Raw genomic sequence first — 15,084 nt, forward strand, 5'->3', positions numbered from 1 at the left:
ACAGCATTCACCTGGGCATCCAGAAGCACACCCAAACTGCAAACCTGATCTTCTACAGGGAATGCCACTCCATCCAGAACAGTATGTACTCCCACTCCAGATCAACTTGTCTACTGGCCATCAATACCTCTCTCTTGTCTGGATTGAGCTTCCACCTGTTAGCCATCTGCAGTCCATCACTGCATCCAGGCAATGGTTAAAAGGTTCTATAATCACCTGTGTGTTCCTTCATTGCTGTTTTAGTCCTCTTCCTAAGCATTTCATTAAATAACCAAGGAACAGAGTTCAATACAATGAGCAGGGGCACTTGGGAGTGATCCTATAAACCAATCCAGGTCATCTTCCCATTCCACAGATCAACAAGGGATTTTGTGGGATTGTCAGCTGAATTGGCTGGCCTCCATGTTTTCAGATAAGAATCATTTCCTATTCTCTCTTTTATCAAACTCTCTAACAGCAACTAAATATGCTTAAATTAGCAATTTTAAGAAGTACATTTTAACATTAGAATGCACATAAAACACTCAGGCAATAACTTCATCACGGCAGTATGCCTGGACTTAAGGAGGTTTTGATTTGTTTTTGTCATAGACTGCCAGAATATATTTCTGAAAAAGACAGCAATGTGCCACTTCAAAGTACTTCCTCTTTAAAAAAAAATTCTACCAGGCTTTCATATTTCTAATTAAGACATTCTGTTCTGAAAAACTGTTCAAATAAGCAACATTAAGTTACAACTAAACACAGCTTAGGGATATTTATTCACCAGTTTGAGCTCTCCTTTGCCATAAATTGTGAAGTTCACAAAGGATTAGCCATACCTATTTTAAAAACATTTTAAAAAAATGTTTTAAAAACATTACCCTGTTCGCTTTAACAGGGAAATGATTTGTGTGACAATAGGAAGTAAACTGCGAATCACTGGCCAAGTTCAGACATAACAAGCCAACCACAGTTTGTTACATGAATATAAATGGAGGACCTCATGCTTCTAGTTACGTATGTCAGTGGTCCAGTTCAGATGCAAGAACCTACCACAAGCCTCAAGTAAATGTGTCTTCCCCTCCCCCTTTGTATGCAAGGGACAAAGATCAAAGCTTTCACTAACAGTAACAAACTGTAGTTTCTTGCTGTTTTCAAGTGGCAAATGGTAATTTATTCAACCAATTTTAATAATAAGCTAGGAAACTTCAAAACTCCTCCTACTGAACACAAATAAGGGGAAGCAAGCTTGCCTGAGCATGTGCCAGCTCATCCATGTGGCAATACATGGTATGTTGTTACATCTGAACTGAGTCACTAACACTGAGTAAGAAGAGGTCCTTCATCATGAAGAAGACAGTGTTCATCCACCCTCTCAAAGAAACTGAAGACCCAGATCAGTATACTACTCACTTATGTTTCCACTGCTTTTTGGTTTTAGTAGTTGCTCACTAATATGGAGGCAGAAGTGGGACTTGCAAATATATATATATATACACACAGTGTTTCCTTTCAGTGTTCATGCTGGGCAATCACTTCCTATTTCAAGATACAGGCCACTTCCCAATTGCATGCATTTGGCATGAATATGAACTCTTTTGCACACTGTTTTTGCCATGAAAAGGAAGCGGGATAGAATAGGGCGGGCTTAAGTGCCTCGGAATGCAACCCCCAAACAAATGGGGAGTTGCCTGTACTCCATTTCGTTCCTCCTCTTTCTTGATTTTCCACCCCAACTCCATCAAGACACTGAGCATCCTTAGATTTCATTAGGTTGGGTTGTGGTGGCAGCAGAACTTAGGGTTGTTGATTTTTCTACTTCTGTAAATGTCCAGTGTGGTGTAGTTAAGAGTGGTAGTCTCGTAATCTGGGGAATCGGGTTCGCGTCTCCGCTCCTCCACATGCAGCTGCTGGGTGACCGTGGGCTAGTCACACTTCTTCGAAGTCTCTCAGCCCCACTCACCTCACAGAGTGTTTGTTGTGGGGGAGGAAGGGAAAGGAGAATGTCAGCCGCTTTGAGACTCCTTAAAAAGGGAGTGAAAGGTGGGATATCAAATCCAAACTCCTCTTCTTCTTCTTCTTCTTCTTCTTCTTCTTCTTCTTCTTCTTCACTAAGAATGCTTATTACCTGCCTCTTGTTGTTTCCCAAAGCTGGATTTATAAGAAGTACAATCCAATGCAAGTTTAGCGAGAAGCAAGTCTGGATTCAATGGGATTTATTCCCTACTAAGTATGTTTCGGATAGCAACCTACATCATAGAATCATAGAGTTGGAAGAGACCACAAGGGCCATCGAGTCCAACCCCCTGCCAAGCAGGAAACACCATCAGAGCACTCCTGACATATCATCTATTTCCCGTTTGAATTTTACTTGGCATCACTCAATGATGCACACATTCAAATGCAACACCACATGTTGCTAGCCACAGTTATTATAAAAAAAACTTCTCCACTCTTAAACCTGTGTTTTGAAGTGACGTTTTCCCCTGCATCTGACATTACATGGGATCTACAAACTGTGTAAGGATTTTATAAAGAAAGGGGAGGAGGAGGAATGTCCCTGTCAAATGCAAAGTAGCATGACTAACTTGCTATTTGCAGCTTGGCCTATTAAAGTCAACAACAGAACCACACTTTGAGAATGAAAGAGTATCCTAAGCACTACTATTTTACTATGCTCTTTAACACACACTCAAAAGTTCACACATGCTCCATTACACATAAACTCTTTATGGGTGCATTTGTTTTAAGTCAGAAATGAAGAACACCCTTTCCGTAGTTTAAAAAGCTTTGAGACATTAATTTCCATTTGAATCTTCCACCCATGCTTAACATCCACGTCCCTTCACTCTTGCATGGTTCCTTCACAAAGCAACATTCTTAATTATTATATTCTTTCCTGCTACTTTCTCAAGCACATACAAAACTTAACTTGCTCAGAAAATAATTTCACTCAAATCAATATATGAAGTAGCTTTTCTTGCCACTAGGATTCAAGACTAAAATACCTAGTATTAATGCCTAGTCTTTTAAATAAATGTTAAGCTCCATGACACAACTTTGGCGGGATCTCTACAGGCCACAAAGGACATGAAAGAAGAACAAATAAAATCAGAAATAAAAAAATGTCCAATAAGTACTTTTAACTGTGTGTGTGTTTGCAACAGTGATTAAATCAGATTTTTTGGTGTACCATGAAGACTGTAGAATTGCTCCTGCCCTGGAGTGGGATAAACTAAGAAACCTTAGCTTCCTGTTACTTTCAAAACCAGGAATCATGTTTTTTTCGCTAACTATCCATGATAGCTATCCCTAAGCCTTGGTTGTTACTGGCTTGCCAATTATACAACAAACCATAATTTCTGGTTCAGATATAATGGGAAGCTAAGGCTTCCTGGTTTTCTACAACAGAGAAAGAATGTTGGGGCTATGTATCTCAATATGCTGCTTGTTCACAAGAAACCATGATAAGCCAGAATGATTGGCTTATTATTAAGTATGATCATTGTCACCAACACCTTACTTCATGAAACCAGGAAAACAAGTGTCACATTAATATTTTGGAAGTGTTGACAAATCCAGCACCAAACTCACATTGGCCAGAAAGCATCTCCAAAGCTATTTTACATAAATACTGAATGGAACTACCTCCATTCCACTTTCAAATTTCCAAATGCATAAGCAGGGTCACCAACATGGTTCCCAAAGGGAGACATGCACCCAAGAGTCCTTCCCTGGTACCCTCAAGGTCCCTCTCCGCACTGAAATTAGACTTGAATATGCATTCTATTGAAACCAATAGAATAGGGCGCAGTGTGTGCTTGATTGCAGAGTGTGTTTGAACCCATAGCTGTTTCTCCAGTTTGCATATATGCCCATAGGTCCAAAAAGATTGGTAACCCTGCTGTTAGTTTATATGCGTCATGAAAGCAAACCTCCAACTCTGGCACTCTAAAGAGGCTATATTCCTATACAATATGAACTGTACATAAAAAGTAAGACTTCATAAGAAAACAGTTGCATCAGAAGTTCACTTAAAAGTTATGAATACTACAGAAATTTTAAAAATGCAATGAGTTACTAGTTGACCGTCAGGTCACTGTTTTCAGAAAATAAACATTATGTCCTCAAATAATTAAGTATCCAAATACTGCTGAAATATACAAATAAAGTTGTACTAGAATTGGCCATGACCAACTGGCCAAACAAAGTTTTCTTACCTGTCCTGTGATTGCTCTTCATACATCCTCTCTTTCCCCTCTTTAAAAAGTCTTATAGCCCGTTTTGATTTTTTCATGAGACTGTCAATATAGATTTTAAAATATTCATTTTCACTGAGCTGTGCAAGTTTCTGGTTGTCGTCATACTTGCTCAATATAAGTCGCAAGTGTTGATAGGTATCTGGTAAAATGTCAAGTATATAAGGTGGGCTGTTTTTCAGCTGAAGTTTGGGGTTCTGACACAGTCTCACCTAGAACCAAAGAACAATTAAATTTCATGTGAATGATAAATTATCTAAATGGATAAAACTTTATTGTATATCAAAGACAGCATCTGGAAGCATATATTTAAGCCAAAACATTGTATATTGTCCCAAGCAATCCTAGCTTTGCTGATGAAACAAGAACCATTTGATCAGGAATGCGCTGCAGACATTTGTAGCATGGAAGAACATAAAATAGCTAATTTCAAACGTACAGGAAAACAACAGCTTTCACACTCCCTCCTCCCACCTCTTCTTTCATTCCTGCAAGGAAACCCAATCTCAATTTGAAAACTAAGAATACCACATGATGTCCAAACTTGGGGGGCTGAAACATGGTTTGATCCTGGTTCAGATGTCACATGGAAATATGGCTAGTTCAAAATCAAGAACAAATGCTTTCTATTTCCTGGTGGACATGAAAGAAAAGTAGAGGAGTGCATGTGAACCCAATGCCCACTGCAGCTTATTCTTATACTGGGAAACGATTTCCTGTTACCTCTGAACTGATTCAAGTTGTCAAAGTGAATGGAGTTGACAAGACGAAACATTCAAATAAGACTGAAAAATATAAATCCCAAGCAACAATTGGAAGCAGTGTCCAAGACCAATGAGTTGTATATCAAGTGAAGTACAAGAACTACAGAACACATAACTGATGCCAGGTTAAAGACATTAAAATTTAGGGGGGAAATTTAACAGTCTTTTAACATTGTTTTCACTACCGGTGTGACTAAGTATATTTATGAGGCAACAGCTGATGATGTCACACTATGAAAGAAAGGAGCTACCATTCGCGGAATGAGAGTTGTACTCATACAAGTTCAGCTCTTCATTCAAGATGCAACGATGCTGGATGCTATCCATTGCTGACATAAACTTCAATAAAGATTTTAGCGATATAAACATGTGAAAAGCTATCAACAGCAGGAATGCATAAATAGAAAACTACTGAAATCAAGACTGAACCAAGACTTAAGATGAAAGGGGGAATATATATAAAACACCACTGTTAATTCTACATCCTATGACAGGCATAGGCAAACTCTGGCCCTCCAGATGTTTGGGACTACAACTCCCATCATCCCTAGCTAACAGGACTAGTGGTCAGGGATGATGGGAATTGTAGTCCCAAACATCTGGAGGGCCAGGGATTACCTATGCCTATCCTATGAGGATGGTCCAATACCACAAATATATGCATTAACATATATGCATTAACAATAAGCAAGAAGTCATCAGCTACTGCAATAAAAAAAACCTGACCGATTCAACTGTAGCTTAGTTACCAATTACAAAACATGCTCCAAACTGAGGAAACATTTATTCTGGTAGTAAGTGTTTATTAACTTTTACTGGTTGGATTTTTCTTTTCTAGTAAGTACCTAGTGCTTTACGTAATATGTAATTAAACAACAATATGCATGCAACAAGTGATAAATATTTTCCTGACTACAACAAAATTATGCAGGAAATAAATATTTGGCCAGTTAAAATGTTAGCAAGGGTCAAATATCTGGTTCTGTGAAATTACAATATTGAGCTTTTGAGGGAGAAGAACTACAATATTTGAAGCTGCGCGCTCCTACTTCAGACTTTATGAGAATTGAGAGCGTCTGACCAGGCTTCTATGAGATCTTTGTTCCAGGCCAGTGTGCTGTAGTGGTTAGAGTGGGAAACCAAGGCGCAAATCCTCACAGAGCCACAAAGCCCACTGGGTAACCTTGAGCCACTCACAATATCTCTCAGCCTAACCTACCTCACAGTGTTAAATGGAGCTGGAGGGGAGTGCATGTGCCACCTTATACTAATAATAATAGTAATAATAGTAATAATAGGACCTCTGAAGCAATCTACCTTAAACCATTCTTCCAAAGGGCTAACTCCATCCCAAACTGAAAATGCTAAGTCATTGCTGGAAAAAATGTAAATGACTGAAGCACTTACTTCATCTACTAACAAAATACTGAGCAGCAACCCAGTCATAGATAATGCACTCTCAGAGCTCCATTTCTAACTTTTAAGTGTGAAATTTGAACACACAACTCCTCCAGCTACTCTTCTTTAAATATTCTGAAGTGTCCACAGTGGAAACATAGTCTCCTACTGGAATTAGCAGCAGCAACAATATCTGAGCACGGTGGGATTGGATATTTTACATCATACCCTAGTCAAATCATTGGTCTATCCAGTTTAGAAACTGAGATATGAAAGCTAGGAGCTAAATGGCACCTTAAACCTAGGTTATGGGCTCAACAACAGAATGTCTAGGTGCACTTTTTTATAACAAGAATACAAAGCTGAAAATGAATGAACTGCAGCTAAAATCTTATGTTCATTTTTCACATGGTCTAGTCCTCATCTGAAGACTTCAAAAAACAAAGCCATGCTTCCCCTGCCTGCCCCCCTAATATTCTTAAGAGGCTGGAAGTGGGAAGGCAGAAAAAGGTCCTCCTTTCCTTCCACTCTGCAAACAAGCCCTGGATTCTCCCTACACTCCCTTTCCTTCATATAAATATATCTTTTTGGCACCAAAATGAACACATATTAAAGGCCTCTACAACTGATGGCAGAGACACCCACCTTGAGTGTTCAGTTCGCAAACCTAAGATTTAAGGGTCCTCCAATGATCCCACTCCAAAATTTGTGAGTGTGTGAGGTAGATAACTGGCTATTGTATTTCAAATTAAAAGCACATCATACATTAAAAGTACATTAAACAAGACAACTTAAACCTAAACAAAACATGTTGGGTTTAAAAGAAAAGAAAGTTTTTAGGTCCCCAATCCATGCACGTTTTACTTGGGACGAAGCCCCTCTGAACTTGGTTGGGATTTACTTCCAAGTAACAGTGGCGATTTTAATCTGAAATCTTAGGCGCAGTACTGCACCCTGAACTCAGAAACTGCTCGCATTTATGAAATTCCTGGTCGCAAAACGCGCTTAGAACAATGGGAGTTTCAAATGTTGGGTTTATCTAGTTCTATCTAGATAGCTCTTCAGTCTTTCAGTCAGGTGGTATTCTGAACCCTACCTGGAAAGGCCAGGGATAGAACCAGGAATTCTGTGTGCAAAGCAGATGCTCTACCACTGAGCTGTAGCCATCCCCTATTCTTACACTGTGTGTTAGCTTTCTTTTATTGTCATCCAGCCTGGAGGCCAGATGTCAAGCAGAAATGCAAGATATAAATATTTTAAATAAACAAGCAAAACATCCAAGTGGCTTTTCAAACTGTAATTAGCCTCTCCTATGTAGTGTATGCAATTTGTTTATTTCACATTATACAGTTCTACATTTGCCATCCATATAGATTTATACTGTCTGACATGTAGAACGTAGCACTGGACACAAACTTACTGAATCCAATCAAATTCAGGCAGCACAATCAAAATGCCTATTACCTTCTGCTTGCATAATAAGGTACTGAAATGAACAATAATTTGTGTAGCTTCCAAGAGTTCCAAACACTGCCTCCAAAGTTGTCTAGGGATGTTTATCTCCACCACTATCACCACCAAAATACAGCATTAACATCTTAAGCGATTGTGCTACCATCTCTTAGGACACAGGATATCACACCATTCCTGCAAGGAATTATTAATGGCTTGTTTTAACAGACTTTTATTGCATATCTCTTATTATGAAACTTTTTAATATGGAGCTATGGACAATAATCTGTCATTTTTGTTATGAAATGCTTGGAGTGAAATATATACAGAAAAACTGCATAGTGACTATTTAGATATTTAAAAGATAAACCATCATTTTAATTTGTATAGTGATTTTTTGTAGAATATGCAACAAACTTGTGCTTATCTATCAGATCATCTGGATGATAAATAACAGGCTTTTAAATACAGCACCAAACCAGAGAAGCTTTTGGCACTATGTGACTGAAAATGAACCATGGCAAGCCTTACCCTCATGTGCCACACACATGGGAAGGAGTTTAAAAGCTTCCACTTTCAGTTCAGTAAAATCTGATGTGCCCGTTACCTAAGGTAGTGGTGGTGGAGGGGGGGAGTAGCTTAATCTAACTATATTTGGAGCAAACATGATTCTGCTTTTTCTTAACTAAGCATTGGTAGAATAAGCCAAATTTCCCCAAATTTGGCATAAAGGCTTCATTCGCAACACATGCTATGTGAAACTACAGCTTACCATTACCAGGACCACACAAACATGTGGATTCCTAGAGAGAAACTTGCAGCCACAGCCACTTTATTCCTCCCTGCACTGAGCCTTTGGCTGATTAACATTCTATGCTCTTTTAAATGTGTTTGGGGGGGTGGGGTTGGTTTGTTTTATTATATATTTCGAGTTTTCATTTTGTATTTTTACATTGGAATCTCCCGGGGAAGGGCAGTCTACAAATTTAATGAAGAATAATAAAAAGAAGATGCAGGTTAATATGCTTAAACTCTTTCCCCACTAAGCACATGCTATAGCTAGGAGAAAGCTTAAACACAAGCCTGGGTTTGGAAAACCCACTAAACCAAACACTTACTAAGCTCAATGTGCCAACAAAAAGTCCTGGAGATGACCAAAGCGGCTGTGAATTCCTATTTGGGAGCCCATGCATTTATGTGACCCCAGGAAGCCACAGTTCTGTTTACCATATTGTGCAAACCAAGCTAATGATCTTACTCAAAACAAACTTTCAAAGGGGGGGAGGGCGTAATAAGGGATACCATGGCTTATTCTTATATGGCTGAGTGTTACAATTGTACTTGGGCTAGTTAGACTCTAATCACAAAAACAACCTCATCATATTGAGCAGTCTCTGGTATTTTCCTCCACAGAATTCTGTTGCAGGAACTGCATTGCAGGATCAAATCATAAGCTGCATTTAATTTTGGAAATGCTTTTACAATCTAGTATTTATTTTAACTATGAAAAAACATCCCTTTGCCATCTGCTAACACAAAAGATGTCTGAATAGAGTTTGTTCAAATGCATCTCCTCCACTACAAGTACCAAATACTCAACTCTAGATACAAATAACAGGATTCTAACATCATGACATCATCCTGTCTGGTATACTTTAATTTAATCTGGAGATAAAATGTGATTAACTGACAAAAGCTTAAATGGGATACATTAAGATCCAACTGAGGACACTTAACCAATGGAAGAGGGGGGTGGGGGAAGGTATAGCATCTAGACTTCCTAAAACCTTCTGTAAAACAGACCCTATACTCTCGTGGGCAAAAACATTGGCTTGGGCCCTAAAATAAGTTAACTTAAAGAAGTCAATTTGTGACAATTCCCTTGTCACTGTTGGCAGGGGAATCCTCTGGAAAAGACAGAGGGATGAGGAAACTTTTATTTCATGAACTTCCATAAATTAAAGGGATACAAGCCATTGTAGCAAGGCTTTTAAAAATCAAGCAGTAATGATGTAAACAGTGAGATCTTTCAGAGTTTGCATAGTAACTGAAACAAGAAAACAACATTAGAAAGCTTTCTGAGATTTAGACCTAATACCACTTAGAGAAGAAATCTCAGGTTACATCCCTACATCTGATGAATACTGCTAATAATTTTACATTCCAAGAGTTATAGTACTGAATGCCAGTTATAAGGCATTATAGAAGTTATGTCCAAATTAAACCTTACATACACAATTTAACAATACATTAATTTTAGACCTGAATAACAGTATCTTTTTGCCATTCAGAACACACCTGCTAAAGTCTATACCCACAAGGCAACTTCCTGTTCTCCTAGATTACAGCTACAGCACACAGACACAAGTACTGTAACTAAATCTGGGTTCACTTACAGCTGTATGGATAGGGCCACTGTAATGAACTACAGTATTGTATTTAGCCATTCTATGAACCGATACTATGTTAATACTGGTCATTCATACTACTTTTGAAGTGTCAGCAAATCAGTGCTTGGGATGGGGCAACAATTGCTGCTTCAGAGAAACACCTTAAGTATGATGTTACTATAACCAAATACGGATGTATAATTCAGTAAATTAATCAGTCTGCTTCACCACTAACTGTACATATATCCCAGACAACTGTGATTGTTTCCATCATACGTTTGTTTAGCACTACCAGTTTGCTATATAAATAGGATAGAGGTAACATGCCAAGGCGGCTTGCTATTTAAAGTTATAAACCTAAAAAAACCCTTACTTGGACATCAGTCCCATTGAAATCAGATAAATATGGTTAGCAAGATTGGCAAGATAAAGCTGTGAGGAAGTGACAGTGCTAGATATAGAAACAATGCACAAGGGATAAATGAACCTAGGTTCGCAAAGGGCAACTAAAAAAAATCCTCATTTTCCTCCAGGAAGGCTTTTGGGAAGAAATATGAATGTAAAAAAAAGGAAATGTTAAAAATGAAATCTTAATTTAATAGAAACATGTTAAAAGCAAAAAGATATCTGCATCTTTAAACTGAATACATTAAAAAAAACCTGACCCATGGAATTCAAACAGCACAATAAGGAATGTCTATGGCCTCAATGTATGTCACAAAACAAAGATCCACAGAGTCTGTAGAGATGTCTGCTTTGTGTTATGGATTGAGCAGCCCAACTCTAACTATTTTTTACTCAAGTTCTACTGAATCCAACTGGAGCTACTCTGGAAAGCATGGCCACAGATCAATGGTAGAGCTCATGTTTGTTATGCAGAATATTTCAGATATGATCCCTGACATTTCTAGTTAGAAGGATTATATAGCAAATGAAGTGAAAGACTCCACCTGAAAAAAGCCTAGAGAGCTACTGCAAACATGACTGGACTAAATTGACAAATAGTATGAACTGTTATAAGGTAGACATGAACTGGTATAAGATGTTAGTCTCAAGTAATGTCCATAGCACTGCAGCCTAAGCAATGCAGTTTTCTCAGTTCTCATGTTATGGATTTTGTACTGTATAAAGCAGGCACAAAAGTGTAACTCCAGAAAGAAAAGAGGGTTGATGATCAACTTGCATGGCATAAATTATGGAAAATCTATAGGATATCTAAACTGAGACTAAAGTAACTTGCCCTAATCAGGTAGGTAGATAAGGTATTACAGGCACACACTTTAGCCTGAATTACTGCCAGTCTTAGCAGTAGTAGTAACCTTTAAAGTTGTTCTGAAATCTGTAGGCTGGCAACACATACAATCAGAACTTGAGTTCCAAAGAAGTTTATTTCTAGACTTCAACACCAGGAATCAAATGTGTGACTTTTATGCAATACATTAGTCTTGAATTCCAAGTTAGGGCTTGATAATAATTGTAAAAGGCCTAAGAATCAGTTGTGGCTATTTAAGCATCTTCATTGAGACATTTACTGCTTGACAAATGAAAGTTCTATTGCTCTCTCAATAAACGTTCACTTCAAAGTTTTAGAATTCCACCTAGTTATATGCAATAATATTCTTTACCTATATAGAAACTTCATATATTCATTGTAGGTGAAATACCAGCCATAAAGCCATGAGTAAAGACTATTCTTTTGTTTTAAGAATTTAATGCCAACTGATGTTACTTGTTCAGTTGTGAAGGATTAAAAAGAAAGCCATCAATCATCCTCATAGCCAATGCTGCACACTTAATTAAATATCTGTCCTGTTGCCTTAGTAATGAACCATATTTTTCTGCAGTGAGAAAAGGGATGTTGCATACAACTTAGTAGAAGTTGCAATGACTAAACATGCTAACTATTCTACAACAATATTTAACAAAATAAGTGATTCCGATTCAGATACAGGTTAACAGATAATTTTTGAGTCGTACACCATGCCTCCATGGTAAACAGCTCTCCAATAACTATTCAAGAAATCACATAATACATTTTAAGGAACCATTAAAATTGAAAGCCAAGGCCATTAAGTTTTGTTCATTCCTACGAGAGAAAGCAGAGGTTTTTTTATTCCCCTAAACTGCAAATTGAACATGCATATGATTAACATAAGAGTGCTTCACAACTTGATTACCTTAACTGAAGTTTCATTTTCAAGAAGATATTGTAACAACATGCTCCAGTGGGGAACCAAAGAACATTTGGTTCACAGGAAACAAGCTGCTTACTCACAACCTCTACTATTTAAATCTCTACTATTTAAAGAACTGTGCTTATCAAAAGGTACATTTAAAACAAATGTATTTTCCCTCTTCTGTATTAAGGAGAAAACATGAGCCACGGTTAAATGGGGATCTGCCATAAATGTGAAAACACTCACTCTTTTCCAAACAAGGACACAAACTGATCTGACCATACATGTACACATATAAATAGTCTTGACTATTTTCTGGTACAAGGACTCAACTGACAGACTCACCACTTTATCCATTAATTTCCAAGTTTTTTCTACAGTCCTGCGATCAGCAGCTGCTTGCTTGGGGGGGCCAACTGCATCTTGAATAGCATCAATGAAGCCCAGAATACGCCCTTTGCGGGGGTTTCCTCCTCGGCCACCTGGGTTCCGGCCGTTGAGGGAATTGGCCATCTGGGATCTTAATATTGTAAGAAAAAGAAGAGTAATGTATAATATCATGAAATTTCCTCACCCAAACTGACACCCACACCCCACCTTCAGCTAATCACCAAAGGGCAAACACACAGTATAGTGAAAGACCAGGTTAACTTTTGATTATAAGCCCCCCTCCCATCACCCACCCATGGTAACTTTTAGTCAGAAGGAAATGATCTTTGATGGATCACGTCATACACAGTCACTGACGGTACCTTAGCACAACTTATGGAAATATACCGCTTTAACAATATTTCCAAAAAAACAACAACCCCACACCACCGATTTTACCCATCAACTTCCTTAATACCTTCAAAATTTAAAGTCACTGGTGAACAGTGATAAACACTCTCCTCCGTTTTTTAAGTTCATGCTTTGTCTCCCTCCTACATGCTTTCATAGTTAAATGATTAATGTCCACACATGGTTTGCAAGGGCCACACAACACCCAATACCTAACCAAGGCACTGGTGGTGGTTGTTTTCAAGTGGCAAGTTCCCAAACACCAAGTCTGGGTGGGGTGGGGATTTAAAACAAATAAATACAATAAAATCTCTTATGCCAGCTACATTCAATATACCTACAAGTTAGCAACCTGGAGCGATATTTGTAGATATGTATTCTTAAAGTGTGGTTTTTAAGGGGGGGGGAGAGGTGGGGGGGAGGAAAATCCAAAGGAAAACGTTGCTAGTTTTTGTAGATCCCAACTCTCTCCAAGGTCAGTTTCAAGCAGCAGCGAAGTCCCCCCTCACGGGGAATGTCGGAGGGGTCGGGGGTGAAGAAAGAGGACCCCCAAAAAGCAGCCCCTGACGAGTCTCTCTGGCCCCCTCACTTTGTTCCCTCTCTTCGCGGAGCCTCCCGTCCTCCTTCAGGCACACGCCATCCCTCGGCGCAACCCGCCGTATTAAATCCCAGCAGTTTTCCTGGTTCCGGTTGCTCGTCGGGCGCTTTCTGTCCCTCGCAGCAACAGCAGCGGCCGCCGCCGCCACACGGCACTCTCCCTTCCTCGAAGCCTCGTCCCCCGCCCGGAGCCTCAGGGGCGAGGACTGCAGCAGCACAGCCAACAAAGAGGACGGGACGCCGCTCCCCACCACAGTCTGTGCCGTCGCTGGGGCTCCTCGGGGAAACATGGGGGGCTAATCCGTCCCGGCGGGCCCGTCGTCGTCGTCGCCGCCGCCGCCGTCTCCTCAGCAGCAGCAGCAGCCCCGCTGCCCTCGCTCATCGCTCTGCCCCGGTGAGGGGCGTGCGGGGGCGGCGCTCGAGGGGCCGGGTCGGGCGGCGCTAGGACCCGCCCGCAGCCGAGCCCTCCTCGGGAAGAGGCGAGCGAGTGGGCAAAGAGCTCGTGCAGCCGGCGGCACCGCGCCTGCGTACTGTGAGGGAGGAGGGGGGCGCCTCTGTCTCTCTCTAACGGTGCTAAGGTTCAATTCTCTTGACATTACCCAATCAAAGGTGAGCGCGCGACTGCTGATGGGGGGGGGGGGGAGTCAGGAGGAGGAAAGAAAAGCCCAAGCTGACAACTTAGTAAGGCTCTCCCCCCCCCACCCCGCCCAACTTTAAGAATTCTGGGGGCGGGGGAGGAGGGGGCAGTTTGTTGGTCCTCCAGTTCCTGACTGATAAGGATATAGGCCAATAAGAGGACGGAGAAGGACTTCCGGCGCTGGGGGGGTGTTTTTTCCCCCTTCCCTCCTCCTCGCCCGATTGTGATTCATGAATCGGGCCGAGGGAGCCAAAGGAACTTCGTCTCCGGAAAGTATTCGCGGGTCTGTGGGAGTGAGGAAAGCAGGTGAAAGAGGACCGAAGAGGCCGGCGAGGGGGGGGGGCGGTATGATAGAGACAAGGAAATGTATCCGGTTTTTGAGGCAAGGGAGGCTCATGGGAATAGGAATAGGCACCGCCTCGGGGGGAGTCTGGATACGGAGTGTTACGTAAGGACCTCTGCGTGTTTCTTTGCTCCGAAGTAAGCCCTTCCACTCCGGATTCAGTAGCGTGTTAGCAGGCCCACCCCACCCCGGCCATCGTACTGGTTCAGGTTCCGCGGGCAGTTTAATCCTAAACACATTTGCTCAGAGTTGACTTGACGCTCTTCCCAGGCACACTCAGCCTGCAGGGCTTCGCTTCGCATTAG

The 15,084-nt window shown here is 40.5% G+C and overlaps 1 protein-coding gene across 2 annotated transcripts in view; it reads right to left on the reverse strand.

The window, feature by feature from the left end:
* Positions 1-14,245, reverse strand: part of CBLB (Cbl proto-oncogene B) — a 53,976-nt gene extending 39,731 nt beyond the window's left edge. The window contains exons 1-3 of one of the 2 annotated variants that reach the window (XM_081002663.1): positions 13,544-14,245; positions 12,768-12,942; positions 4,203-4,453 (exon numbers count right to left, since the gene is read on the reverse strand). In XM_081002663.1, coding sequence (XP_080858789.1) covers positions 4,203-4,453; positions 12,768-12,935 — 419 coding nt within the window. In that variant the 5' untranslated portion in view covers positions 12,936-12,942; positions 13,544-14,245. Of the gene's footprint in view, positions 1-4,202; positions 4,454-12,767; positions 12,943-13,539 lie in introns of both variants that reach the window. The other variant, XM_081002664.1, reaches the window with a different exon arrangement.
* Between the last annotated feature and the right edge of the window lie 839 nt (positions 14,246-15,084).

Source organism: Podarcis pityusensis (assembly GCF_964106645.2).
Source record: "Podarcis pityusensis genome assembly, chromosome: 4".
Lineage (NCBI taxonomy): Eukaryota > Metazoa > Chordata > Lepidosauria > Squamata > Lacertidae > Podarcis > Podarcis pityusensis.